The sequence below is a fragment of the Pseudorasbora parva genome, chromosome 7 (assembly GCF_024679245.1).
Source record: "Pseudorasbora parva isolate DD20220531a chromosome 7, ASM2467924v1, whole genome shotgun sequence".
Taxonomy (NCBI): Eukaryota; Metazoa; Chordata; class Actinopteri; order Cypriniformes; family Gobionidae; genus Pseudorasbora; species Pseudorasbora parva.
In genome coordinates, this window is record NC_090178.1 from 50,402,567 (window position 1) to 50,428,766 (window position 26,200).

Sequence of the window (26,200 nt, forward strand, 5' to 3'; positions counted from 1 at the left end):
AGACTACAGGTCCTCTCCGTGGCATTGACCGCGAGTTCAATTCAGATCTGTGTGTGTGTGTGTGTGCGTGACATTTTGTGATATATGAGGACTCAAATGTGTATAATGCCATGGGTATGACACAGGTATTACAGGAGAGGGTGAAATATGAGGACATTACCCATGGCCCCACTTTACAAAAGGCTTATAAATCACACAGGAGGAGTTTTTATGAGAAAGTAAAAATGCAGAATGTTTCCTGTGTGTGTGTGTGTGTGTGTGTGTGTGTGTGTGTGTGTGTGTGTGTGTGTGTGTGTGTGTGTGTGTGTGTGTGTGTGTGTGTGTGTGTGTGTGTGTGTGTGTGTGTGTGTGTGTGTGTGTGTGTGTGTGTGTGTGTGTGTGTGTGTGTGTGTGTGTGTGTGTGTGTAGGTTTAGGGGCAGTGTAAGGGGATAGTAAATACGGTTTGTACAGTATAAAAACTAAAAACCATTACGCCTATGGAGAGTCCCCATATGTCACAAAAACAGACGTGTGTGTGCGTGTGTGTGAACAGGCCTGGCGTCGAGAGATCCTGTGAGCCGATGTTAACTGTGAGCTTCAGTCCCACACTCGCTCTCCTCCGGGATATCCTGCAGATCTGAAAACATGACGGACATCTCGGGTCAATCATAACTGCACTGGGAAACAATGTTTAAATCTCTTTATAATTCTCATTAGCTGTCTCTATCAAAGTTGTGAATGTAACTAGTGCATAAGTTTGGGATATTGCCATAAAACACAATAAAGCAACGTTTCCATCTCATCATGAGAACAAAATCATCCCTTCCTGAGAAACTGCCCAGTAATGGACTGTAAGTTGGAGATAGGAGTAGGAGATTAAGAGCCGAGTTTCACCGTGGTTTATTGGAACATTTGTGTGCATTTCCCCCCACTATGCCAAACTGGCTTTATCAAAAGTTAAATATCATTGATGCTCTTTGCAGTGCAAATTTGTTTGTATGTTTGGAAGTTTGGAAAGATGAACGTGTTCATCAGTTATTTTATCTACAGATCAATACAGATTTCTGCTCATTCACAATCATATAATATAATAACTGTATAGCCTACTGGCTACTGATAACTGTAAGGTGAGCACTATGAGATGTTTTTGAATGCATTAGAGAGAAGGATTAGTTCGTGTGTGAATAAGTGCTACCGGTTTAAAATAGTGCTTTCACCCGAACATATTCAGTATGAGGTAAAAAAACAAATCCCTTAAACTTTCCCATCCCGCTCATGCCCATCGCCGTGATCATCTGTATCCAGCTGGTTGTTTACCGTGAGTTCTGAACACTGCACCATGTGCTTATTTAAATCTTTTCGTTTCTACACATATTAGGCTACATATTCCTCATGTCTGAGGCGAGCCTGCCGAGTTTCAGTTTATTTGAGACGCGCTTCAGTTCATGAGCAATGAAAGCGATCGCTTCCGCGACCTCATAGTCTAGGCTCTATATATTTGCTTCTTATTTATTAAATACATGCAATTGGCTGAAGAAACCTTTATTAAAATTAAGAGACAATTTGTACAAAACGAAAGAAAGGCTTTTTACAAAACAAAACTTAATATTAAACTAAATATAACCACCAAAATCATTTCTGACCGACTCGCATCTTTGCACTTATAGCCTATCATAATCAGATGAAATCTAAAAATAATATTAGGCTATAATACTTAAACATAAATTAAAAACATTGTTTAATGGCTACAACAAGTATAGTAAGCTACAGATGTATGTCATGTCTGAGCTAGATTTGAACGAACATCATTTTACCGCGGTCGGGTTCATGAGCGCGCGCCTGCGGATTATTGAGCTGGTCACACCGGCTCCGCTCCGCTCATTACTCATTACAGGCTCGGGGTTTAAATGGGGCTCGGGCTCATGATTACAGTTAGTGTGTCGGGCAGGGCCGGTCTCTCGGGTGCACGGGCTCGGGTAGGGTCGGTCTTGATTTTTTTTGAGCTGATCTAAGCTCTAGAAAAAACGAAACGCAAACATTATTATTATCAGTCTTTCTAAGTTGTTGTCTTTAAGTTAATATTTCAGGTAAGAGTTTTTTTCTGTTGTCAGTTATTTTCTTCAGGGGTCGGCTACAGGAGCAGAGCGCCCTCTCGCGGCTATATGTTTATTCTGGTCAGTCAGTATGAATTAAATTTGATATATAAGTCACACCGAGTATTATGAAGCTGCAGACTCGGAGCCTGCATCCACAGCACCGCACCCAGAGTCCCGCATTCTCAGACCCCTCGTTTGTAAGAAACAGCGCCTCCTGTTGATCTGAAGACCGTACAACGCCCTTATCCAAATAAGATGTATTATTACGGTGTTGTTTCATTTAAAGTTTTCCAAATAAATCTAATCAAATTAATGATTTTGCAAACATCTTTGCATTCCCTAAAAATGTCATTGTTTTCTCTGACTAAGAAAGTACCCAGTAGTTTTTGTTTTTTGTTTATTTAAATAAAAGAAAATGACTGATGGAAGAGATACAATTACAGATTGAACTATCCTTTGAAAAATGTTATGTGATATTATATTGCTACAATGTTTTTTTAATTCCAATGTTTCTTTCAGGTCAACCTATGCTAATGGTCTAATTAACATATTATACATTGCTAGCATTAAAAAAACCTGTTGATATCTGGAATCCAAAGCAAAACTCAAACCAGAATAGACAAAACACCAATAATAAACACATCTGTACAATTCAAAAATTGTATTACAGTAGTATTTCCAGTAGTTATTATTTCACCTTATGCAATTGAAGATACAAAGTACAGCCACTAACACAATTCTTTCTTCCTTTTTTCTTTGCTTTGTCCTGTTTACCGCAATATGATGTTTAGGTGATAGTTAAAGTACAGACTCGTTTATTATTGGTGTTTTGTCTATTCTTGTGTGAGTTCAAATATAAAAAAATATGGTTTTGTAATGTTAGCCTTGCGTATTATATGTTAATTAGACCATTAGCATGTGAACCTGAAAGAAACATTGAACAAAAAAAAGAATTGTAGCGATATATCACATCATATTTTTCAGAGGATAGTTCAGTCTGTAATTGTGTTTTGTCCATCAGTAATTTTCTTTCAATTGGCCACACTCTTTATTAAATAAATAAATAAATCTACTGCGTACTTAGTCAGAGAAAACCATAACATTTTTTGGGAATGCAAATATGTTTGCAAAAGCGTTATTTTGTGTAAATTTATTTTTTAAATGAAACGATAACGTAATATTGCATCTTATTTGGATAAGGGTGTTATACGATCTTAAAAACGAGGGGTCTGAGAATGCGGGACTCTGAGTGCGGTGCCGTGGATGCAGGCTCCGAGTCTGCAGCTTCATAATGTTGGTCACACCTGACTATAACGCCGCATTCACACGGGGCGTAAGCGTTAACGCTTCCCATTTACTTTGAATGGGTGACATCATCCGTTGCCGAACTGAATTGTGGGTTCCGTCGCGGCGCTTCACTCGCGTTGCAAGCGGCAGAAGTTGAAGATTTCTCAACTTTTCAAGCGCCAGCACAGGCCTCATCCAATTAGATCGCCGTATGCAAATATCCTTGAGCAGGCGCTAGCCAATTGCGTTCATAACTGCTCCGTGAACCATCCAGACGCAGCTCCCGGACCAGTGCGTGATATTCTTCCCGCTGTCGGCGCTTTTTTAGGATTGAACAGCTTCAAGCACCTGTGCAGTGCACTGACAACAACTACACGGGCAATCGCATTCGCACATACAACCAAATCGGCATCCATTTCGTCTCACAGACTAGCTGTCATAAAAAGGCGTTTTTTTGTGTTGTGTTGTGGTCTAAGCAGCAAGCAAGTTTTAATGTGATTGGCTGTTGTCACGATGACGATCGCGTCAGCACCAAGCTTCAGCCGCGCCGAGCGTTAACGCCTACGCCCCGTGTGAACACACCGGAAGTCGCAGGACCGGCCAAACAATGAAAAAAAGTGTTACTTATGGTCCGGAAAATACGGTAGTTTGTACATGTTTTTTGTTGACAATGAAGCATAAAAACCACACGTGGACTCACCTCTGGGGCTGTCAGCTCGAGGAGACAGCGCCATCTTGCCGTCCTCCATCTTGTCTGTCCGCTCAGCCATTTTCTCAGCAGGGTCGAGGGCTTTCATTGGCTCTGGTTTTGGAGCCGGAGCTCCGTTGCTCGTCTGGTTCTGGGCGGCCCGTAGCCGGGTCACCTCCGCCTGGAGCTGGTTATAATTGTGCTGCAGCTCTGCCAGATCTGGACCTGGAGTCTCCAGCAAAGGCTCATGGGACACAGAGGAGCTCGAGTCCTTCTGCATGTACAGCTCCATGAACGAGTCCTGCCGGATCACCGCAGCCTGCACACACAGACACAGTGTGTGTGATGAAACAACATTATGTTTCTCACCCCATTGGCAGATTATTTATCTTATTTTAAGCAAAAACTCTCTTCATTTTGAGTTATTTTCCCCAAAACAAGACAATAACTTTTACTTGTCTAGTGAATGTTTCTTAATGTAAGAGTTTTTAGATGTTTGGACTAGAAACAAGACAAAAATACTGAGGAAGAAGAGCATTTATGCAGTGAGCCCAATGCATTCCCATAATAACTGTGTTATGCACCATAATTTTGGTGTCAATCAAATGAAAGTCCCTTATGTATTATAGACGTAAGGGAAGCTGCTGACCTGTAGAGCGTGCAGCTGAGTGCTGAGGGTCACGAGTCTCTGGCACACCTCCTGAAACACACACAGATCCCACATCAGCTCAGCTTCATACCTCATGCTTTAGAGCTTCCTCATCTCATTCAGGCTGCGTTCACACTTGTCATGTTTGGTTGGATTAAAACGAACCCTGGTGCGTTTGCTCAGTTAGTGCGGTTCGTTTGAACATCTGTGAACGCTTCTCTCCGAACCCTGGAGCGAACCAAACAAGCTAAAAGACGGGTCTCGGTCCGCTTCCACACCAACTCTGGTGCGGTTCGATTGATATATGAACGCAACACGGAACAAAGACATGTAGACGAACCAAAAACAGGACGTGATGTCACAAGATGAGACGCACAGTCGGCTGATTAACGACGCGGAAAGATCGATCGGTGTATCCAGAATGAGTAACGTTAACGTTAGAGGGCAAACGTAGAGCAACGAGGAAGAGCCTCATCAATATTTGGTCCGACGAGCATGTTTCGAAAATGCTAGAATAATTGCACAAAAAGCAAACCTGGCTCTTCTCATCAGAGCCGTGCTGCTCATTAGTCGGTACAGACGACAGAACGGCCGTCTCTTTTCTGCACAACGGAGGAAATCCTGGAGCGGTTTTGAATGTTTTGAACATTTTATGAGCTCTTCGTGAGTTCTCAGCGGGTAAATAATGCCATATGTACACGCATTAAATGATGGCGTTTAATCCGCACACAGCGTTGTTCTCAGCTGGTAAGCAGCTCCTACGTCATATAAGCCGACCAATCAGGCTGTGAGCGTCTCCATGTGCCTTTGGTTCGGTAACTTTAGGGTCGCTGTTATAAATGCCAGTGTGAACGCTAAGCGGACCAGGACTATAGGTTCTGTTTTTGTTTTTTGGTCTGGACCGAACGAACCGAACTAAAAGTGTGAACGCAGCCTTAACCTCCTCATGCTTTAGAGCTTGCTTACCTCATTTAAGCTCTGGTCCTGCAGCTGGTTCCCGTTCCTGTCCTGTGAAAGCCATTAAACAACCATCAATCCACTGCAATATCTCACAAGTGCTATTCTGTAGTGTCTCGAAGCCTCACCTTTGGAGACGGGCCGTTTCTTTCATGAGTCCCGTTAACTGAGATCGTTCCTTCATCTGGAAATATGAACAAGTCTTCATATCTTCAGTTATACGCCCCATTGGGGAGAATATAATCAATATTAGCAAAACAAGACAACCTGCTCTCATTGGCTAAACGTACCAGCGGCAACATTTTTACAAACCTCAAAATATGAACGAATAGGTACATATCACCGCAGTTTCAAAGTGAAATGAACTTTGGATCCTTTGGATGAGACGTTAAAGCTACACTGTGTAACTTGAGTTTATTCTTCGCTAAAAACACTTAGTTCTTTCAAAAAAATATGTGCTCATTAATGTATATTTACTTCTTTCGAGTAATAAAGTATTCTGGTAAGTTTATAATATGCCGTTGGAAACACATACGGGTGAGGGGTTCGAGAGCCGGCCGCCATGTTGCTCCTCCATCTTGAAAGTACAGCAGCCAAAGAGGGACAAACCCGTAAATTCAAGCTTCGCCTTTCGCGTTTTAACACTCGATGGCACCGTGTCGAATGTGAAGAGGGGGATTGCCGTGTTAATCTTGGACTAAATCAGCCACCGTAGGAGTTAAAACGAAATCAGAATAGAGAGGAGCAGAAACTAATATTCACTGGATGGTCATAAACCTTTACACCGCTAGATGGGGGAAATATCACACAGGGGAGCTTTAAAACGAGGTCCTGACTCGGTGGTCGTTAAAATTCCCAGGATGTCTTTCGGATAAAGAGTAGGGGTGTAACCCCGGCATCCTGGCCAAATTTGCCCATTGGCCCCTGTCCATCATGGCCTCCTAATAATCCCCATATCCTGATTGGCTTCATCACTCGGTCTCCTCTCCACCAATCAGCTGGTGTGTGGTGAGCGTTCTGGCTTAAAATGTCTGCCGTCGCACCATCAGGTGGTGCTGCACATTAGTTGTGGTGGAGGAGATTCCCCCTGCTATGTAAAGCGCTTTGAGTGCCCAGAAAAGCGCTATCAAAATGTAGCAAATTACACCACTAGAGGCAGTAAAACAATTTCATTTGTAAAGGAACACATTTTGGAGTTTGCGTCCCTTAACCAGCTCCATATGTTGGGCTTTTCTGACACACCAAAGCTCGATAGCTCAGCTGGAGCAGATTTGTGCTTGCGATCCTGAAGCTCGGGAACGAATCCCGTGAAAAACGAGTCTTGATGAAAGACGAGTTCAGACACAAGCTAAGATGACACGCAGTCTTATTTTTATCACATTTGCTGTTGTTAGCGCTATCAGTCGGTTTAGGGTTTAGTGTGTGTGTGCGTTAAAAAACCAATGTGACAAAACATGCCAGATTCACACACATCTGACCCGGAACAAAACAGCTTTGAGCGCCACCCAGTGGACACTTCACTGTGAAACTGTCGCGATATGCAAGTATTGGTCCGTATTTTGTGGTTTGCACAAACGTTGCCACGGGTAAGTTTTTCCAAAGAGAGCAGGTTTGAACAAGAAGTGGATTTGCTTATTATCATGCATAATAGAAATATCACATTATAAATATGTAGTAGCTAGTCGTGTGTTGAAACTGGCGGTTATGGTAAGGGGCGGGACATTTCCCAAACACCAATCACAACACACCGCTCCAGCCGACCAATCAGAGCACAGTGTGCTTTCAGAAGGAGGGGCTTCAGAAACTAAACAGAGTTACTGACAGACTGGGAAGAGAGGAGCCGCAACAATGGAGAATAGGAGGAAATAATCAACATTCAAGCGGGAAAACCTGCTCTAGTAGAGCCAGAGACATGATGATGATGATGATGATGATGATGATGATGATGATGATGACGAATGCGGTACCTGTTGTTTTTGAGGTGAATTGTCCTTCAGTGGGTTCCCCGTTCACTCTGCAGGACTGAGGCTCAATGCAGGAGCCCAGCAGGACTTCACTCAGGCGGTCCACTGAAGGGACACAGAAATAAGAGAGCCATATTAAAGGGATGGTCTACAGCTATTTGCTGCATTCTGCCTTATTCACACTGCTCAAGAGCTGACCCTCATGATGAACACGGACACGAGCTGGACGTGTGACGGAGTATTTCTGTGCCAAACACACTCCTTCAGGATTCACATGAGTGTCGGGAAGTGTTTTTTTGAGTATGACCCTGTATGACGTCATAAGGGTGGAACTCCTTATATGGGCACACACACACACACACACACACACACACACACACACACACACACACACACACACACACACACATGTTGGTCTATGTGGTTTACAGGGACTCTCCATAGGCGTAATGGTTTTTATACTGTACAAACTGTATTTTCTATCCCCTTACACTGCCCCTAAACCTACCCATCACACACACACACACACACACACACACACACACACACACACACACACACACACACACACACACACACACACACACACACACACACACACACACACACACACACACACACACACAGAGCAAGAGGACGTCCATCATCGAGCTTGGTTGGGGTTATGGGAGCCGTCGGCGGTGCTGGCGTTGTGTGTTTAGACACGAGATCAACAATGTCACGAAAGAAGTGTGTGTGTGTGTGTGTGTGTGTGTGATAGGCAGCCTTGCTGTGTGGCGATGTTTCATGTACCCTTAATGTCAAAGCTGTACCCTCTGAGAATATTTGAATCCTTTCTGTAAGAAATTTGATTGATGGATTCAAATAAAGAAATTTAAATGTGTGTGTGTGTGTGTGTGTGTGTGTGTGTGTGTGTGTGTGTGTGTGTGTGTGTGTGTGTGTGTGTGTGTGTGTGTTATGAGCCTTCATCACTCTCCGCTTACCCTCCACTATGGCCTCATTCAGCAGCCGCTCCGCCTGAGGAGCATAGGGTGTGTCTGCTCGGAATATATTTCTGGAGTTTGTGGGAACGGTGACACTCTGACCTCCGGTGACCTCGGCCAAATCTGAGAAGAGCGTCACACGCTCCTGTAGCAGCTCCAGAACCTCACGATCCTTCTGCTGGATATCAGCTACACACACACACACACACACACACATACAAATGAGGGAAAGCTGAGCCAGGCCAAATGTGGTCTGACAGACACAAACCAGCACTGGGAAACAAACAGGCAATCAACAATCACACAGAAGAGCAGTTTTTGCAGTCCACCAAATTGGAATTGTCCACCAGCACTGCACAAAATGCTCTTCTTCCTCAGTATTTTTGTCTTGTTTCTAGTCTAAATATCTAAAAACTCTTACATTAAGAAACATTTACTAGACAAGTTCAAATTATTGTCTTGTTTTGGGGAAAATAACTCTAAATGAAGAGAGTTTTTGCTTAAAATAAGATAAATAATCTGCCAATGGGGTGAGAAAAATAATCTTGTTTTCTGTTTGAATTAAGATTATTATTCTATCATTAGTAAATGTTTCTTAATGTAAGAATTTTTAGATATTTTGACTAGAAACTGAGTATTTCTTTGCAGTGAAGACCTGCAGTGTAAATGCGGCCTTAGAAAATAGAGCATGGTGCTAGACTAGGGGTGTAACGATTCGTTTTAACAACGATTCGATTCGTATCACGATTTGAGGATGTCGATTCGATTCAGGGACGATATTGGTTCATTTAGGACGATACGATCCGAAACGATTCAGTGACTTGAAATCGATTCGGTGACTTTTAATCAGTGTGACTGAAATAAATACGTGCAGGTGAAGTTTCCTCGATTCCTGTTGTTTCTTTTAAGGGAATCAGATATCAATTAATTATGGATATAAACAAACAAGTAAACAATTAATGGCAAATGTGTTCACATTTTATTTGAATAAAGTGCAACCAACAGTTTAGGCTGAATTAACAGGAAGTTAACCTCTTCTGCTGTCATTCTCAATAAAAGTACAGTAAGTGACCCCAGCACACTACTACTGCTACTTCTGCTTGTTTATCAACATTAAAATATTACAATATTAATATCACAAATAAAGTGCGACTAACATCTCTTCAGGTTGACTGAGCAGCGGCTGAACCTGCTGCTACTACAAACAGCGAGAGACTTCTTTAGAACATCTCCATCTTTACTAAAGCCAAAGTGTTTTCTCACACTGGACCGCAATGCTGGCCTGATCATTTCCCGCTCGTTGGCTTCTCCTCTGTCATCCGCCATCTTAGGTTTAGTTTTCTCTGCGCGGCTGCTGGCGCGTGCGGCTGACGTCACATATAGGCCGACTGAGTAACGTTTAACGCCTTTATCATTAAAAGTGCTGAGAGAAAACATCCAGATAAAGTCTGACGTGCTTAAATCAAATGCGTTATTTCCTATGATCGATACAATCGATCGATTACCTTTTAAAACGATATTAGATCGATATATGTCGTCCGGAAGGCCAACTTGCCGAGCACAGATCGATGTAGTTGGATCACAGGAATATAAATCGATAAATTGATGTGGTAGAGGAATCGTTACACCCCTATGCTAGACACACCAAGGTCATGGGTTCGATTCCCAGGGAAAGCTAGATCTGACAAAATATGTTCTTTGAAGGCAATGTAAGTCACTTTGGATAAATGTGAATGTAAACCTCTGAGTCTGCGCAGCAGGGCTTTATCCTCGGTCTCGATCAGAGGGAAGTCTTCTCTTGAAGGACAGCTGAGGAGGACAAGCAGAGCATCTGATGAGCTTTGGCATGGACTGAGCACAGATATATCAGCTCTAAATGAGGAAGAGTTGAGTGGACTCTGACTTGCTCACTGTCTGCTGAATGATTTTCATCCAGGTGTTCCTTCCCTCTTTGGAGGTGGCGTGGAGCTCGTACATCTCTGGAGGCGTGGAGTGGCTGATGAGGAACATCCCTCGCTCCTGATTGGCTATATCCCTCACAATCAAATTCTGAAGGCACAGCACTGCCGGCTTGTCCTGTGAAGCGAGCAAGATTTGGTCAGTTTGATTCACAGCAAAAAATGCTCTTCTTACTCAGTATGTTTGTCTTGTTTCTAGTCCAAACATCTAACAATTTAGAGAGAGTTTATTAAGAGAGTTTTTGCTTAAAATAAGATAAATAATCTGCCAATGGGGTGAGGAAAATAATCTTAATTCAAACAGAAAACAAGATTATTTATCTCACCCCATTGGCAGATTATTTATCTTATTTTAAGCAAAAACTCTCTTCATTTTGAGTTATTTTCCCCCAAAACAAGACAATAAATTGTACTTGTCTAGTAAATGTTTCGTAATGTAGGAGTTTTTAGATATTTTGACTAGAAACAAGACAAAAATACTAAAAAAGGAAGAGCATTTTTTGCAGTGTGTGGATAGCCGGCCAATAGAAAGCTGCAACTCACCAGACAGGGAAAAATATACTTCTGGTCTTTTTCTTGCATGAACACCAGGATGTCTGTCATCAACAAAACTTGCACATCTATACAGAAAAAAACACAGAGTTACTGATAAATCTATCCAGATACTGTGGAGGAAATTCGTTTATTTTTAGTAGACTTGCATCAAAAAAGATTTAAAATAATCCAATAAAAGAAGGGCCAACAAAGGAAGATTATACGTGTTGTGTGGGCTGCAGGTGATAAGGCAGCGTGGTCATAATTAACGTCAAACCCGTGATAATGTTGCCCAGAAAACAATGGTGTACGCACGGCAAAAAATGCTCTTCTTCCTCAGTATTTTTGTCTTGTTTCTAGTCCAAACATCTAAAAACTCTTACATTAAGAAACATTTACAGGACAAGTACAAATTATTGTCTTGTTTTGTTGAAAATAACTCTAAATGAAGAAAGTTTTTGCTTAAAATAAGATAAATAATCTGCCAATGGGGTGAGAAAAATAATCTTGTTTTCTGTTTGAATTAAGATTATTTCTCTTATCTCAAAACAAGACGATTACTTTTGCTTGTCCAGTAAATACTTCTTGTTTTAAGAATTTTTTTATGTTTGGAGTAGAAACAAGACAAAAATACTGAGTAAGAAGAGCATTTTGCAGTGTGTATGCAATTGTGTAAAAACTATGAGGTGACAATCAAAAAAGATACATAGAATGATGCTCATTGGATGAAAAAGAAAAACAATTGGCAGTCGGCCACCCTAACAAAGAAGACTAGATAAGTCCATGAAGTCAGGGATTGTGGTTAACGTGTGAGGAGTATTGCACCTGCATATTAAATCAGGAGGTAGAGCTGTCTAAAAGTTTGAGCCGGGGATGAGATGGTCAGATGTTCAGCTGGCATCTCACTTTGTTGTTCAATAAAGTTTACCTTCCTGAGATCGGGAACTTCGACTTTCTTTGACATATTGAAGACAATTGGGACTTAGCATTTGCCACGACAATACCAACCATTTCACTCACAGCCATGTTTTTCAAGATAAGTGAATGTCCTAATACACTGTAAAAAAACGTAATTTTAAAGGTAACGGTCTGTATTTTTTACAGGATTTGACCGTTTGTTCATTATACAGTGAAATGCCTGTAGTTTTACAGATATTTGCAGTAATTTAAATTTTGACTATTACATTTACAGGAATTGCTTGTATTTTGGTATTACATCAAATTTCCATTTTTTGAGAGGAAATTTCTGTATGTTACATAAGTTTGATTAATATTTTACAGATTTTTTCTGTAAAAATAGAAATAAGGAAATGAAAGTATATCCAGAAATCAGCAGTCATTCAACATTTTAAATGTTTATTATTGTGTTTAACACATTACCAAGATCCCCACTAAGCAAACTTATGTCCAAATGATGTCTTTTCAGCGTCAGCATTCTTAGCCACTAGAGGCGTACGTTTGAAACACATCCACTTCTTGCTGTGAGGAGCCAGTGTTTCCCACTGAGACTCTGTGCTGCCCTTAATCACAGATATAAGACACACGCTGACTATTTCTGTCAGAGTCAGACGTCTACAGAAGCTCTTACTGAGAAATAACAGAGGTTTAGATGTTGATATTTATGGTTCATTTGAAGTCACCATTGTGGAGGGAAGCGTTTGCTTTAGTTGTCTGTTGGCGTTTCTTTGGCTGCTGTAACTGTGTGTGTGAAACACAATAGTTGTGGCTGAGGAAGCAAAGAAAAAAGATTTTTGTGTAGAATAACAGTAATAAACTGTAATTATAGGACAAGACATTACTATTAGTTTTTTTTACAGTTTATCTATGTTTTTTCCTTACAGTACTTGTCTGTTTTTAAACTCTTTTTCTGGTGCCCCCGGTGCCAGAAGATAACCGTTTTTTTACAGTTTTTTTTTTACAGTGTAGACAATGATGACACTTTGGACAAAGACACAACATGCCAATTCTCAAGTCAATCGGACCAATGGTTGGGTAGTTAGATCGATCTTCATGTTTTTTTCCTGTTATAGCGCCCCCAAGTGGCCAAAAGCCACAGTTTTTTTCACGTGACCTCAGATTGAGCTCATGGAAATGTGTACCAATTTTGGGCAAAATATCCCATTCTGTTCAAGATTTATAACCATTTAAATAAAAGTAGCCCCCAAGAAATAAAGCCGTGCCAGAACAGCGATGATTTAAACGTTTTTGTGATATTTTCTGACATTGGATCTCCAGAGAATCTTTCTGCACTGGTTTGTTTCTGATTGGGTGAAAAACCAAGGATTAATTTGCAAACGAATGTTTAGCAAAAAGCCTGATATAGTGAAAAAATGTCATGTTGGACATGAAAAAGGAGATCTACTATTGGAATCTTTGGCACGAGGCATATAGCACTTGGAGGATGTGAGAAATGTTTGGGGATTTATGGCCAGAATTCCCGTTGTTCCCACTGTGGTGTTGACATCGGCTGTTCAGGGAGAGCCCAAGCCAGCGGTGCCTCAAATGTTCAGAGATCTAATCCGCTCATATAGTTTTATTCTTCATTAAAATGTTTATCAGTGTTTGTATATTAAGAGCATGGACACGTTGCTTTTGTGTGTGTGCAATTTAGTTTTGTGATTTAACCAGCAAGAACAGTCTCTCTCCGCAACGGCATTACACAATAGATAGACGCGCTCGTCTGTGTGTGTGTGTGTGTGTGTGTGTGTGTGTGTGTGTGTGTGTGTGTGTGTGTGTGTGTGTGTGAAGACTGCATGAGCCAAAAGAGAATGTAAAATCCGCCCACTTTGATTTGATTGGCCATCTGAGAGTTGTTAGACCACATTCATTTCGACGGTCTGATCAGCCTCTGTTATATCAATTATGGCCAAGCTAACTCATACACACACACACACACACACACGAAGTGAGGCAGAAAGCGTGGCCAGCGCGGCACACGCAACGATGCTTTTCAGAACAACGCAGGCCGCACTAACACAACTTTGATGTCAATGGTAATGAATCAGCGTATCGATTCCTGATTCAGATCGCGTGTCAAACTGCTGAAATCACGTGACATTGGCGATCCGAATCATGAATCGATTCGCGGAAGAGAAGACTAAATATAAAATATCTTAAACTGTGTGTGAAGATGAACGGAGGTCTTACAAGTGTGGAGCGACATTAGGGAGACGAGTTAATGACAGAAGATTAATTTCTGGCTGAACTAACCCTTTAAGTATTTTAAAATCTCAAAGAAATGGCCGTTTTCATTAGAATTAGTGTGATGAGGTCAGGCTCTGAGTTTGAATAGCAGTGATAATGATGATGAATGGCGCGGCACCTTTGAGTCTGGAGCCCTGAGCGGTCTTCCACAGCAGTGCTCCCTCATGGATGAGGCTGCGGCGGAGCAGCTCTCCTCCCCCAAACACGGCTCCTCCCTTCAGCTTGGCCTCGGCCCGCGGGTCCATCCGGGCCTGGATCTCCTGCAGACGCTGGGCCCGCTCCAGCTCCTGAACCTGCTGGTCCACGGAGCGCAGCAGATCTCGGATCAGCGCCAGAGACTGAGCCATGGCCCTGCTCTCCTCTTCACTGCCTGTTCATCACACACAGACAAAAATCAGACCAGCCACGCCAAACCTTACAGGAACTCGGCGGCCGGTTCTCTGTCACGTTCTGATTTTCATCAATTCATTAAATCAAATTGTGTAGCATGATGCACTGCAAAAAAAGCTCTTCTTCCTCAGTCATGTTGTCTTGTTTCCAGTCTAAATATCTAACAATTCTTAAATCAAGATGCATTTACTAGATCAGTAAAACCACATGAGATATTTGTTCTTGTTTTGTTGAAAATAAAATCTAAATGAAGAGAGTTTTTGCTTAAAACAGGCAAAATGATCTGCCAATGGGGTGAGGAGAATAATCTTATTTCTGATTGAAATCTTGTTTCTTGTTTCCGTCTCAAACAGAAATAAGATTATTTTTCTCACCCCATTGTAAGTGAATTACATGTTAGACACCATATTGCCCATTTTTACTCTATTTCGCCAACGAAAATAGTTCAAAACAAAGTCACAGCTCTGTACTCGTGTCTCTGAGCAACACATGGTGTTTCCTCACTGAATGAATCAGCTTTCTGAACGAATCAGTTGAATCAATGATTCAGTGACTAAAATAGATTAAGATAATCAAATGATTCGTTCCTGAATAATTCAGTTGTTTGAATGAATCGGTTGAATCTCAATGACTCACTCAAATAGTCTGTGTAAATGCCACTTATGTGTTAGAAAATGCTCATAAAAGGAAAAAATACATTTAACTGTTTTGGAAAAGATGATTTCTGTCACTTCTGTGACCTGAACACCACACAGAATATGAAGAATAGCAAAAAACTCCAGGAGTCAGCTGATCACCAGCACCAAGATATCAGCACAATAACCCGCTCAGGAAAATATCGTCTAATTATCGTTATCGAGAAAACCCCAGAAAATATATCAAGATATATATTTTTTGTCAATATCGCACACTCCTAGTGTGCATCCATTGCATATCGCCCCTTTTTACATTTACATTTAATCATTTAGCAGACGCTTTTATTCAAAGCGACTTCCAAAAGAGGAGACCAATAGAATTCATAACCGTTTGAATCTTTATTTGAGGATTGAACACAAACCCGGAAGAGAAGCCAATGCTGAATAAAGTCGTAGTTTTTGTTATTTTTGGACCCAAATGTATTTTGGATGCTTCAAGAGACTCTAATTAACCCACTGATGTCTCATATGGACTACTGTGATGATGTTTTTATTCCCTTTCTGGACATGGACAGTATAGTGTGCATACACTTGCATACGCTCTCGGACTAAATATAAAATATCTTAAACTGTGTGTGAAGATGAACGGAGGTCTTACGGGTGTGGAGCGACATTAGGGAGACGAGTTAATGACAGAAGATTCATTTCTGGCTGAACTAACCCTTTAAGAGCTGCAGTGTAAATGCAGCCATTGTTTCAGATGCTCAGATGAGTACTGTTGGTCCTTTGGGAGTGTGTGTGTGTGTGTAGTCTCACCTTTAGTGTTGTCCAGGATGCGTTTGATGAGCACGGGGTATTTAGTGATGCGCTGAGTGACCAATAGGATGCACTCCTGGACGCCATGCCGACGCAGTAATGGACCTCTGCTCACTCGCTGGATAACAGCAAATATTAGAAACAATATTTCATTACACACACTCCTCCTCATAAAGCTGATGTGTGTGTAAGCACTCTCACCCGTATGAACTGCTGGAACCTCTTGTCCCGCGCCAGCAGCTCCTTATAGAGTTTAACAGCCTTCAGGTGCCGGCTGCAGAACTCCACATAGCACTTCCTCATCTCCTCCGCATTCTGGCCTGAGAACTGATGACAGACAGACCAGACGGATCATTAGAGCGCTGTTACTGTCAACATGTCTGTCTGTCTGTCTGTCTGTCTGACTGTCTATCCGTCCGTCCGTCTGTCTGTCTATCTATCCGTCTGTCTGTCTGTCAACATGTCTGTCTGTCTATCTGTCTGTCTATCTGTCTATATATCTGTCTGTCTATCTGTCTGTCTGTCTGTCTGTCTATCCGTCCGTCCGTCCGTCTGTCTGTCTATCTATCCGTCTGTCTGACTGTCTGTCTGTCTGACTGTCTGTCAACATGTCTGTCAACATGTCTGTCTGTCTATATGTCTGTCTATATATCTGTCTGTCTATCTGTCTGTCTGTCTACATATCTGTCTATCTGTCTGTCTATCTGTCTATATATCTGTCTGTCTATCTGTCTGTCTATATATCTGTCTGTCTGTCTGTCTGTCTGTCTGTCTGTCTGTCTATCTGTCTATATATCTGTCTGTCTATCTGTCTGTCTGTCTACATATCTGTCTATCTGTCTGTCTATCTGTCTATATATCTGTCTGTCTATATATCTGTCTGTCTGTCTATCTGTCTGTCTGTCTGTCTATATATCTGTCTGTCTGTCTATATATCTGTCTGTCTATCTGTCTACATATCTGTCTGTCTATCTGTCTGTCTATCTGTCTATATATCTGTCTGTCTGTCTATATATCTGTCTATCTGTCTGTCTATCTATCTGTCTGTCTGTCTGACTGTCTGTCTGACTGTCTGTCTGACTGTTTGTCTGTCTCTCTGTCTGTCTGACTGTCTGTCTGTCTGACTGTTTGTCTGTCTGTCTGTCTGTCTGTCTGTCTGTCTGTCTGTCTATCTATCCGTCTGTCTGACTGTCTGTCTGTCTGTCTGTCTGTCCGTCTGTATATCTATCCGTCTGTCTGACTGTCTGTCTGTCTGTCTGATTGTCTGTCTGTCTGTCTGACTGTCTTTCTGTCTGACTGTCTTTCTGTCTGTCTGTCCGTCTGTCCGTCCGTCTGTCTGTCCGTCCGTCCGTCTGTCTGTCTGTCTATCTATCCGTCTGTCTGACTGTCTGTCTGACTGTCCGTCCATCCATTTATCCATCCATCCATCCATCCATCCATCTATCTATCTATCTATCTATCTATCTGTCCGTCCATCTGTCTTTGATGATGTTTTTATTCCCTTTCTGGACATGGACAGTATAGTGTGCATACACTTGCATACGCTCTCAGACTAAATATAAAATATCTTAAACTGTGTGTGAAGATGAGCGGAGGTCTTACAGGTGTGGAGCGACATTAGGGAGAGGAGTTAATGACAGAAGATTCATTTTTTCAAGTAAGGACTTTACCTGCTCCACCAGAATGTCTCCCAGTTTCTGGATGGTGAAGTTGCGGCTGCTGCCTTGAGCCAGGCTGTGGTTTCTCCTCTGCCGGAGTTGGCTCAGGAAACTGGAGTGAATAGACAGCATCTGATCCAGGCAGGGGAAGATGGCATGAACGACCCCCATCTCCACCAGCACCTCATCCAGCATGCCTCTGCGGAACACCCCGTCCATGATCCGCAGCGTCCGCACGTGGTTGAACTCCGTCTGAATCAGCTCTGAACCACACACATTAAAAAACACCTGAGTACTGCATGGAATTAGGTGAAAAAATGGGTTTACAACCGTTTCACAAGCTGAGCTGGACAAACTACGCAACTCTATTACTAAAGTTAAAGTACTGCTGGTCAAATATTACTCCGTTACAAGTGAAAGCTGTAAAAACAGATTTTTACTGGAGTAAAAGTACAGAAGTATTTGTTTTTTAAAGGACTTAAGTATCAGAAGTAAATGTCCTTCTTTATGTCGCCGCATTATTGTATTATAGTTGTATAAATGCACATTATGCCATCATGGTTTAAGCCAGTCAGTGACGCTCCATCTGACACACTAGCAGACGACTAACTTAAACTCATTTAAATACTTGTAGAAAAGCTACAAAGCTCTTTATAAAGCTGCTGTCACTTTAAGGCCGAATGCACGGATCCAATACACTGATACACATCTGATATTCTCACACTGTTCACCTTCACTGAAGACAGAATCAACTTTGTTTATGTGAATCCTCCACTAAATGAGCATTTGGACATCCGTCTTCTTCCATTTTGCTCTAAACTATAAATCAGTGTTTAATAAATGCTGTGAAATCATTGAACTTCACGAGACTCTACAAGAGTGATTCCTGAAAGGCTTTCTGCAAAAACCCAAACACCTTTTAAAGAAGAAAAAAATCATCACTGACTTTCAAAGCGGCGACAGAAACGACTTTCCACTTCGAGGACCTTGATAGAAATGTAGTGGAGTAAAGAGGACGATATTTGTCTTTCAGATGGAGTGAAGTTAAAGTCAGAAGATTACAGAAAAAATAATACTCCAGTAAAGCACAGAGACTCAAACAGTGAACTTCAGTACAGGACTCCAGTAGATGAGCTGAGGGACTGTCCAGCTCTGATCACAAGTAGTCTAAATATCTAACAATTCTTAAATCATGATGCATTTATGTAGGTAAATGTATCGCCGTATCCGGTCGGCTAAACTCTGAACACATCTTCCCTTCTTCAGAATGACTTCAGTGCCGTTCTTTATTCTTTTCTCAGAGAAAAGCTTAACTCAAGTCTTCCAGAGTCGCGGTCAAAGCTGATTCGACAAACCGCCGTTCTCCAGTTTCTGTGTTTACTAGAAGCACGTAAACGCAACTCGGCCGTCATTATGTTAAGCCCCGCCCACCGACTCTATACACGATGTGATTGGCCTGACCAGAGTTTGACGTTTACAGCTCAGAAGGGTATTGAGAGTTGCTAGACGACACTCACGGCAGATTAGATATGCTGCCGCTACGGTGCGTCTATATTTCTAGGCTAGGCAAAATGTAAAATAAACAAACAGAAGTTTCCGTCCCAAAGTGAAATAATATTATTTTTCTCACCCCATTGACTGATCATTTTGCCTGTTTTAAGCAAAAACTCCAAGAAAAACTCTCTCATGTCGTTTTACTTATCCAGTAAATGCATCTTGATTTAAGAATATTTAGATATTTGGACTGGAAACAAGACAAAAATATTAAATAAGAAGAGCATTTTTTGCAGTAACAGCATCAAATCCATACCAGAACCGGTTGACAGTGTAAATGCGCCCGCAGGTAAATTAGGGAAGTCTCACCGTATATGACGTCTTGTCTCTTAATGACATCTTTACGTTGAGACTGTAGGTAAGACGAGTCCACAGCCAGACTCCAGGAATCGGCCTCAAAGTCCTTCCCATCCTTCTCCAGCTCCTCCAGCATTGATGTGTAATACATTTCACCTGCGGACACGTGTGTGAGAACGCAGAAAACTACATCCGCATGCAGGTGTGAGAGTGTGTTGTGGAGCGGCACCTTCATCATAGAGGGACTCCATGGACATGGCTCTGTTCCTGAAGTTCAGAGAGTCTGTGGAGTGAGACAGAATCCGCCGCAGTCCGAGCGGAGAGTCGTCATTCAGACTTCTGTCGGAAACACACAAACTAGCCAGCGTTAGTCAATGAGGGCTTCGTAGAGGAGCTGTACAAGTGGGCACATATTTTAGAAAATATATATGATGTTTTATAGATATATATACAGCTCTGGATTATGCCCAATAATCCGCCAATGATCATGGTCATGTAACCGCCGTAACCCGTGTTCTTTTACCGGAGTAAGGTCATAAACGGCGTAAGCATAAACCGGTCGACACTGGGAGTTTGTTGCCTCTTATTTTGCGCGGCATGTAAACGCTTTAACCTGCTTTCTGTCGGCTTATTGAAGAGCGCATGTGTGATAGGAGACAAAAACACAAACTTACAGCAGATTTAACCGCATCCAGACAGAGCGAGCGAGCGTTCGGCATGAAATAAGGACATATATCACAAACACAGACTCCTTTAAGAGCCAGAAGATTATAAAGATGTGTTCTCATCTCAGTCAGCAGAAGTAGAAGAGGTTCAGTCAGAACGCTGCATCTGGAACTGATGAGGGATAATATGAGCCGGAAATCTCCCGCTGACTCGCTTTATTAACATCACAACTGACTAACATTAGGAATACTCCGAGTCAGATATATGGATATTATTATTGACGACACTGTAACGAAATAACCCGGTTTATTAATAAAGTCATGTAAACGTATGTATATATATATGATATATAGATGAGGAGCGTCGGCTCAGCCATTTTCAGATCTCCTGAGATGATCAATCAGGTTCAAGTCTGAGCCCTGGTTGAGCCACGCAAGAACATTCCCAGAGTTGTCCCGTAGCCGCTCCTTTATTATCTTGGCTTGTTGTCCTGTTGGAAGATTAATCTTCGCCCCAGTCTGAGGTCCAGAGCGCTCTGGAGCAGGTTTTCATCAAGGATTCATCTTTCCCTCGATCCTGACTAGTCTCCCAGTTCCTGTCGCTGATAAACACCCCCATAACATTATGCTGCCACCACTATGGTTCACTGGAGGGTTGGGATTGGCCAGGTGATGAGCGGTGCCTGGTTTCCTCCAGACATGACACTTAAAGGGGCGGTGAAATGCTGTTTCCTGCATACTGAGCTTTCCTCTGTTAAAGACTTGGATTCCCATCCTAAACACAGACAAAGTTTCAGAAACTAATGTTGGACGTTGGATGGAGTATTTCTGTGTCAAAAATACTCCTTCCGGTTTCTCACAAGTTTCGGAGAGTTTTTTTCGAGTATGGGTCGGCTTGACGTTAATAGAGCGGAAGGTCCTTGTATGGGCCGTACGGGCTCTTCTCCCGGTAGGGTGCGCGCGCGTGACTAGAGCGAGAGAGGAAACACACGCCCATACACACTCTCAGCTGCAGATCCAGTCATCCGTGAACACTTCTGTCGTTATAGTCCGCGCCGCGCTCCACTTTATTCCTCTGGGTGACGTCGAGCGACTTCAGCGCTTCAGCACAGCATTCTGGGAAGGCAGCGCTGCATTTGAACCGATTTGAACGCAGAAATGACGGGAAGCTTCACAACATCGCTTCAGTCGCGTCTCAAAGTGGATCTCCACGGTCACTGCTGTCAGGACTTCACCAAATCATACCAAAGAAGTGTGTTTCTGACGGAGCGGTCCCAGCGATAAAGGTTCGGTCCTGCTGTGGAAGCAGCCGGTGAGTTAAACTGCTTCAGATGTCTGTGCTGTCGGCTATCGTCGCGTGAATAAACATCAGTAAACGACACGATCGTGTATAACTTTAGTTAATTTATCAATGGAGCATGCGATCTATGGTGTGTGTTTAAATACATTTGTTTAGCTGACCACTATAGGTGTCAGTTTGATTACTGTAAAACCACCCAAACATAAACCTAGCGTTCTCATGATCGCGTGCTTCGTCAGTCAAATGCGCTAACGGACTCCATTGCTGTTCTCTGTATAACGTTACACTAGTCTGACGTGCTAAACCGTTCTGCTTGCTACTGCTAAGGTTTAGTCGCATACAATAGTCCATAAACCGAATCATGTCCTCATAAACTGCGAGTAAACACACACAAATGTTGACAGGCCACTAAATACAGTCCATACCACAGAGACGGACGTCCTGCTGCTGCTGCTTCTCCTGTTCAGTTTATTTCAGCCTCCGGATCTGATTCTGGATCATTATCTGTATTAGCTGAATCTGATTGATAGTCATGGTTTATTAGGGTAACGTTTTCTTTTCCACGCATGACGATGTCAGCTTTCAGACGCTCTCATGCAATAGCTGCTCGTCATTCTTTAGCTCCGCCCACACGATACGCCTCCAGCCGCTCGTTTTTTTTCCCGGAAAGATTAAGAAAGCCTATCTTTATTTTAGGAATATAATAAGACTAAAGAGTTTTCGGAGATATGAAGGATGCAATACTACTCTATAGGTACTCAAGACTGACATGAGCTTGACTGACACTGAGTGTTTCACCGCCCCTTTAACATTCAGGTCAAAGAGTTCAATCTTTGTTTCCTCAGAGCAGATTTTATGTCAGTGTTTTGATCAGCGTACGGTTCCTTACCCTGCGATGTTATTGGTGGAGACGCTCTTGTTGAGGGACAGCGTGGAGCGGCCTTTGCGGGATCCAAGAAAAGACTGTCTCAGTGTCTCTGACGGATAAATGGCTGAGCTCGGCCTTTCCTTTAGTATTGGGTCTGGCAAAGCAAAACACAGCCCTGAATAAAGCAGGCTCACTATAGAAGAACCAGCACAGCAACTGTCAAAACATCACATCGAATGATCAGCAGTGGTGTTTTTGTTATTACTATTATTCTGGATTAGTCATGAAAAAGTAAATATTAGACAGATCGATCTGAGGAAACTCACTTTTGCTCCGCAGGGCCACGTTGTGTAAGGTCGCGGCGTTCCTGACCAGCGCCAGCCTCTGTTGCTGCAGGTCATCATTAATATGTTACATGATTTCACATGCATTTATACACACATATTTACACACATTCAACCATTTCAGAAACTAGACAATATAATGCATTAGAAATGCAAAAAATCCTAACCTTTTACCCCTTGTTCTTATTCTCTCTTCATTTAAGTTATGTTGACAAATAAATATTATTATTACACGGCTCTGTGAAATACTTGATTCTGATTGGTCAATCGCGCATTCCGGCGGTATGTTATTCCCAGATAACACACCGCTCATCCGGGTACTGTGAGTTATCTTGACCGGTTCTACTTCTGTGCTTAACGCTGGCGCCATCTTGTGGCTTAAACAGCCGTGGGTTACAATGGAAGACTTCAAGGCAGGTTTCCTTTATAACGTTTTAAATATGGATATTTTTCTTACACAAAAACATGACAACCCTGATAGCCCTGAACTAGTGATGCGTGGGTCGTCTCATAACCCGCGGACCCCGTGTGTCTATTTAATGGTCGCGGGTGCGCGGCGGGTTGTAAAAATATATCCAGTGGTGCGGTGCGGGCCAAATAACTTCATAAAAGCGTCCCGCGGGTCGGTGCAGCACTAACAGTTCCCCTGAACACTGCAGGAGGAGTTCACATGCAGGTGTTCTTCTGGCGGCGCGTGGGAAATGTCTTCATCAGGTACAGTCAGTGGCAGATGCTCCAGCATGTCATATGAATATCATTTCATGGGTTTTATTTTTTTCAAACGCCAAATAATCGCGATGCTCACGTTTACAAGCCAGCGTCATTATAGTAGTCTATTGGTTAGCGTTTTCCAGAATCTATATGATCCTTCAGTTCAGTGTGGTGGAAGTGACGTATGTGCCGTAAAGCAGTCGAATTTTGTAGTTCTTTTTGTTCTCGGGTTACTACCCGAAACCCGAAGTTTAAAAGTACGATTAAAAACGATACAGACCCCGTCAGGCTATGGCAGACGTGTCATTCAACCTATTGTAAGTCGATGTATCATCACAAGAGTCTTGAAAATATATTATGAAGGTTGAAAAGTTACATAGTGCTGTTTAACAGGTAAATTCCACAAACTGCTGCACATAAGGTAAAATCAACTACAACATGTCTACGGATTCAATCCGTGTCCACACATGAGCTATTTATTATATTTATTTATAAAAGGTGGTGGGAGGGGTCCATTGCTTTACTGATGTTGATATGTGTGTATTTAAAACTGTAATTGATAATTTGCACAACTTTGATTTTAGTAACTGTTAATTTATTGTATGTTTCTATTTTTACCTGCCCAGGGCCTACGGGTGGAAAAGAGCAATTTGCTAAAACCCGGTGCAATGCATCTCTCCTCGCTATAAACAGGGCTAATGTTTTTATTGTGCACTGTCCCTGTCTCAAATAAAAGTAATAATAATAAATACAAAAAAATATTAGTTGACATGTATCAGTATTTATTATTATTAATAATTGTGAACAGATGCACATCTGATAACAACGCTGCCTTTCTAGACAGAAATCTCATAAGATTTCATCCCGTGTGCTTCTCCTGTTTGATGTTTAACTCGCCGAAGCATCTGTTGAGGGTCACAGGAGTTAATGAGTTAATCATCGGCCGCCATCTCTTACCTTCTGCTTCATCTTGGCGCAGTTGGCCAGTGTGTCGCGGCAGCGGTTGTGAATGGTCACATTGCATGCTGGGAAGATAAAAGAACAAAAAATAACATCACTGATTATCACTCTCATTATCGAACGGCATCAAATACAAACTGAAGCCAAATACGCCGAGGTGAAATGAACACACGTGCCTCTGTTTATTGGTAAAGTGATTAAGTGTTCCGGTTAGATTCGTAACCAGCTGTGGGTTGAGCGTTACACTTCAGCGCTTTCATACACACACACCACCAGTCGACATAACCCTCCTCTGATTGGCCCTTGTGTTCATGCACTCAACAGACATGTTTGTGATACAATGCTCAACGCTTCAAAAAGACACGTTTAATTATTTTAAAACATTTTATGAATTAAACAGCTCGTAAACAACAATAAAAATTCATTTATTTAAATTAAGACATTTCTCCTTTTTTTTAATCCTTTTTTTGCGCAAAGGACCCAATTTTTTCATTCTTCATTTAGGGGTAAAAAGAAGGGGTTTGAAGCACCTTTGCAGTGATATAGATGAATATATAAAAATGTGCTGCGCTCTCCTTTCAATAACTAATAAACAGCAGAAATGAGAAAACAGCCGTTCAGAAAGCATCTGATCATAGAGAGTCAAGAGCCCTGGGGATCTATAGAGTGTTATCTGTCCTGGCGTCTGTGTGTGTGTGTGTGTGTGTGTGTGTGTGTGTGTGTGTGTGTGTGTGTGTGTGTGTGTGTGTGTGTGTGTGTGTGTGTGTGTGTGTGTGTGTGTGTGTATTGGGTGTCAGTGGGAGTCAGTGCCGTCTCTGCTCTCAACAGACCTGCCTTTGTCCTGGTCAACAGCAGCCCCGGGTGACATCTCGGATTTAGCGGACATGCACACACACATAATCACATTACCACACACACACACACACACTCACACACACACACGCACGCTCGTACTTGTGGTTTACAAAGACTTTCTATAGGCACATGTTTTTATACTGAGCTAATAAAATGTTCTAACCCTACTCCATAAACCTCACATACTACAAAACATCACAGACAACCTCACCGTTAGACAACAGTTATGTCCCAAATGATGCACTATACACCTATACACCACATCGATCAGGCATAACATTATGACCTAATATAATAATAGTATTGTGTTGGTCCCCCCGACCCATCTCTGATGGACTCCTCTAGACCCCGTAAGGTGTGCTGTGGGATCTGGCACCAAGATGTTAGCAGTAGATCCAGCAGTAGCAGTAGATTGCGAGGCGAGGCCTCCATGGATCGGACTTGTTTGTTCGGCTCATCCCACAGATGCTCGATTGGATTGAGATCTGGGGAATCTGGAGGCCGAGTCGACGCCTCAAACTGGTTGTTGTGCTCCTCAAACCATTCCTGAAGCATTTGTGCTTTGTGTCAGGAGCATTATCCTGCTGGAAGAGCCACAGCCACCAGAATACCGTTTCCATCAAAGGCTGAACATGGTCTCAGCAATGCTTAGGTAGGTGGAGCGTGTCAAAGTAACATCCACATGGATGGAGGACCCAAGGTTTCCCAGCAGAACATTGGCCAAAGCATCACACTGCCTCCGCCGGCTCGCCTTCTTCCCATAGTGCATCCTGGGGCCATGTGTTCCTCAGGTAAGCCACACACACACACCCGGCCATCCACGTGGTGTAGAAGAACACGTGATTCC

The 26,200-nt window shown here is 42.3% G+C and overlaps 1 protein-coding gene across 1 annotated transcript in view; it reads right to left on the bottom strand.

Moving 5' to 3' along the window:
• Positions 1 to 466: 466 nt before the first annotated feature.
• Positions 467 to 26,200, bottom strand: part of arhgef2b (rho/rac guanine nucleotide exchange factor (GEF) 2b) — a 53,809-nt gene continuing 28,075 nt past the window's right edge. Inside the window, exons 3-21 of the mRNA XM_067449417.1 lie at positions 24,496 to 24,563; positions 22,810 to 22,873; positions 22,505 to 22,637; positions 19,880 to 19,989; positions 19,663 to 19,806; positions 17,812 to 18,062; positions 16,343 to 16,468; positions 16,142 to 16,259; positions 14,419 to 14,670; positions 11,106 to 11,182; positions 10,508 to 10,680; positions 10,346 to 10,413; positions 8,605 to 8,793; positions 7,625 to 7,726; positions 5,786 to 5,841; positions 5,667 to 5,708; positions 4,701 to 4,751; positions 4,064 to 4,370; positions 467 to 617 (exon numbers count right to left, since the gene is read on the bottom strand). Of these exons, the coding sequence (XP_067305518.1) occupies positions 565 to 617; positions 4,064 to 4,370; positions 4,701 to 4,751; positions 5,667 to 5,708; positions 5,786 to 5,841; positions 7,625 to 7,726; positions 8,605 to 8,793; positions 10,346 to 10,413; positions 10,508 to 10,680; positions 11,106 to 11,182; positions 14,419 to 14,670; positions 16,142 to 16,259; positions 16,343 to 16,468; positions 17,812 to 18,062; positions 19,663 to 19,806; positions 19,880 to 19,989; positions 22,505 to 22,637; positions 22,810 to 22,873; positions 24,496 to 24,563 (2,384 nt within the window). The 3' untranslated portion in view covers positions 467 to 564. The remainder of the gene's footprint in view (positions 618 to 4,063; positions 4,371 to 4,700; positions 4,752 to 5,666; positions 5,709 to 5,785; positions 5,842 to 7,624; positions 7,727 to 8,604; positions 8,794 to 10,345; positions 10,414 to 10,507; positions 10,681 to 11,105; positions 11,183 to 14,418; positions 14,671 to 16,141; positions 16,260 to 16,342; positions 16,469 to 17,811; positions 18,063 to 19,662; positions 19,807 to 19,879; positions 19,990 to 22,504; positions 22,638 to 22,809; positions 22,874 to 24,495; positions 24,564 to 26,200) is intronic.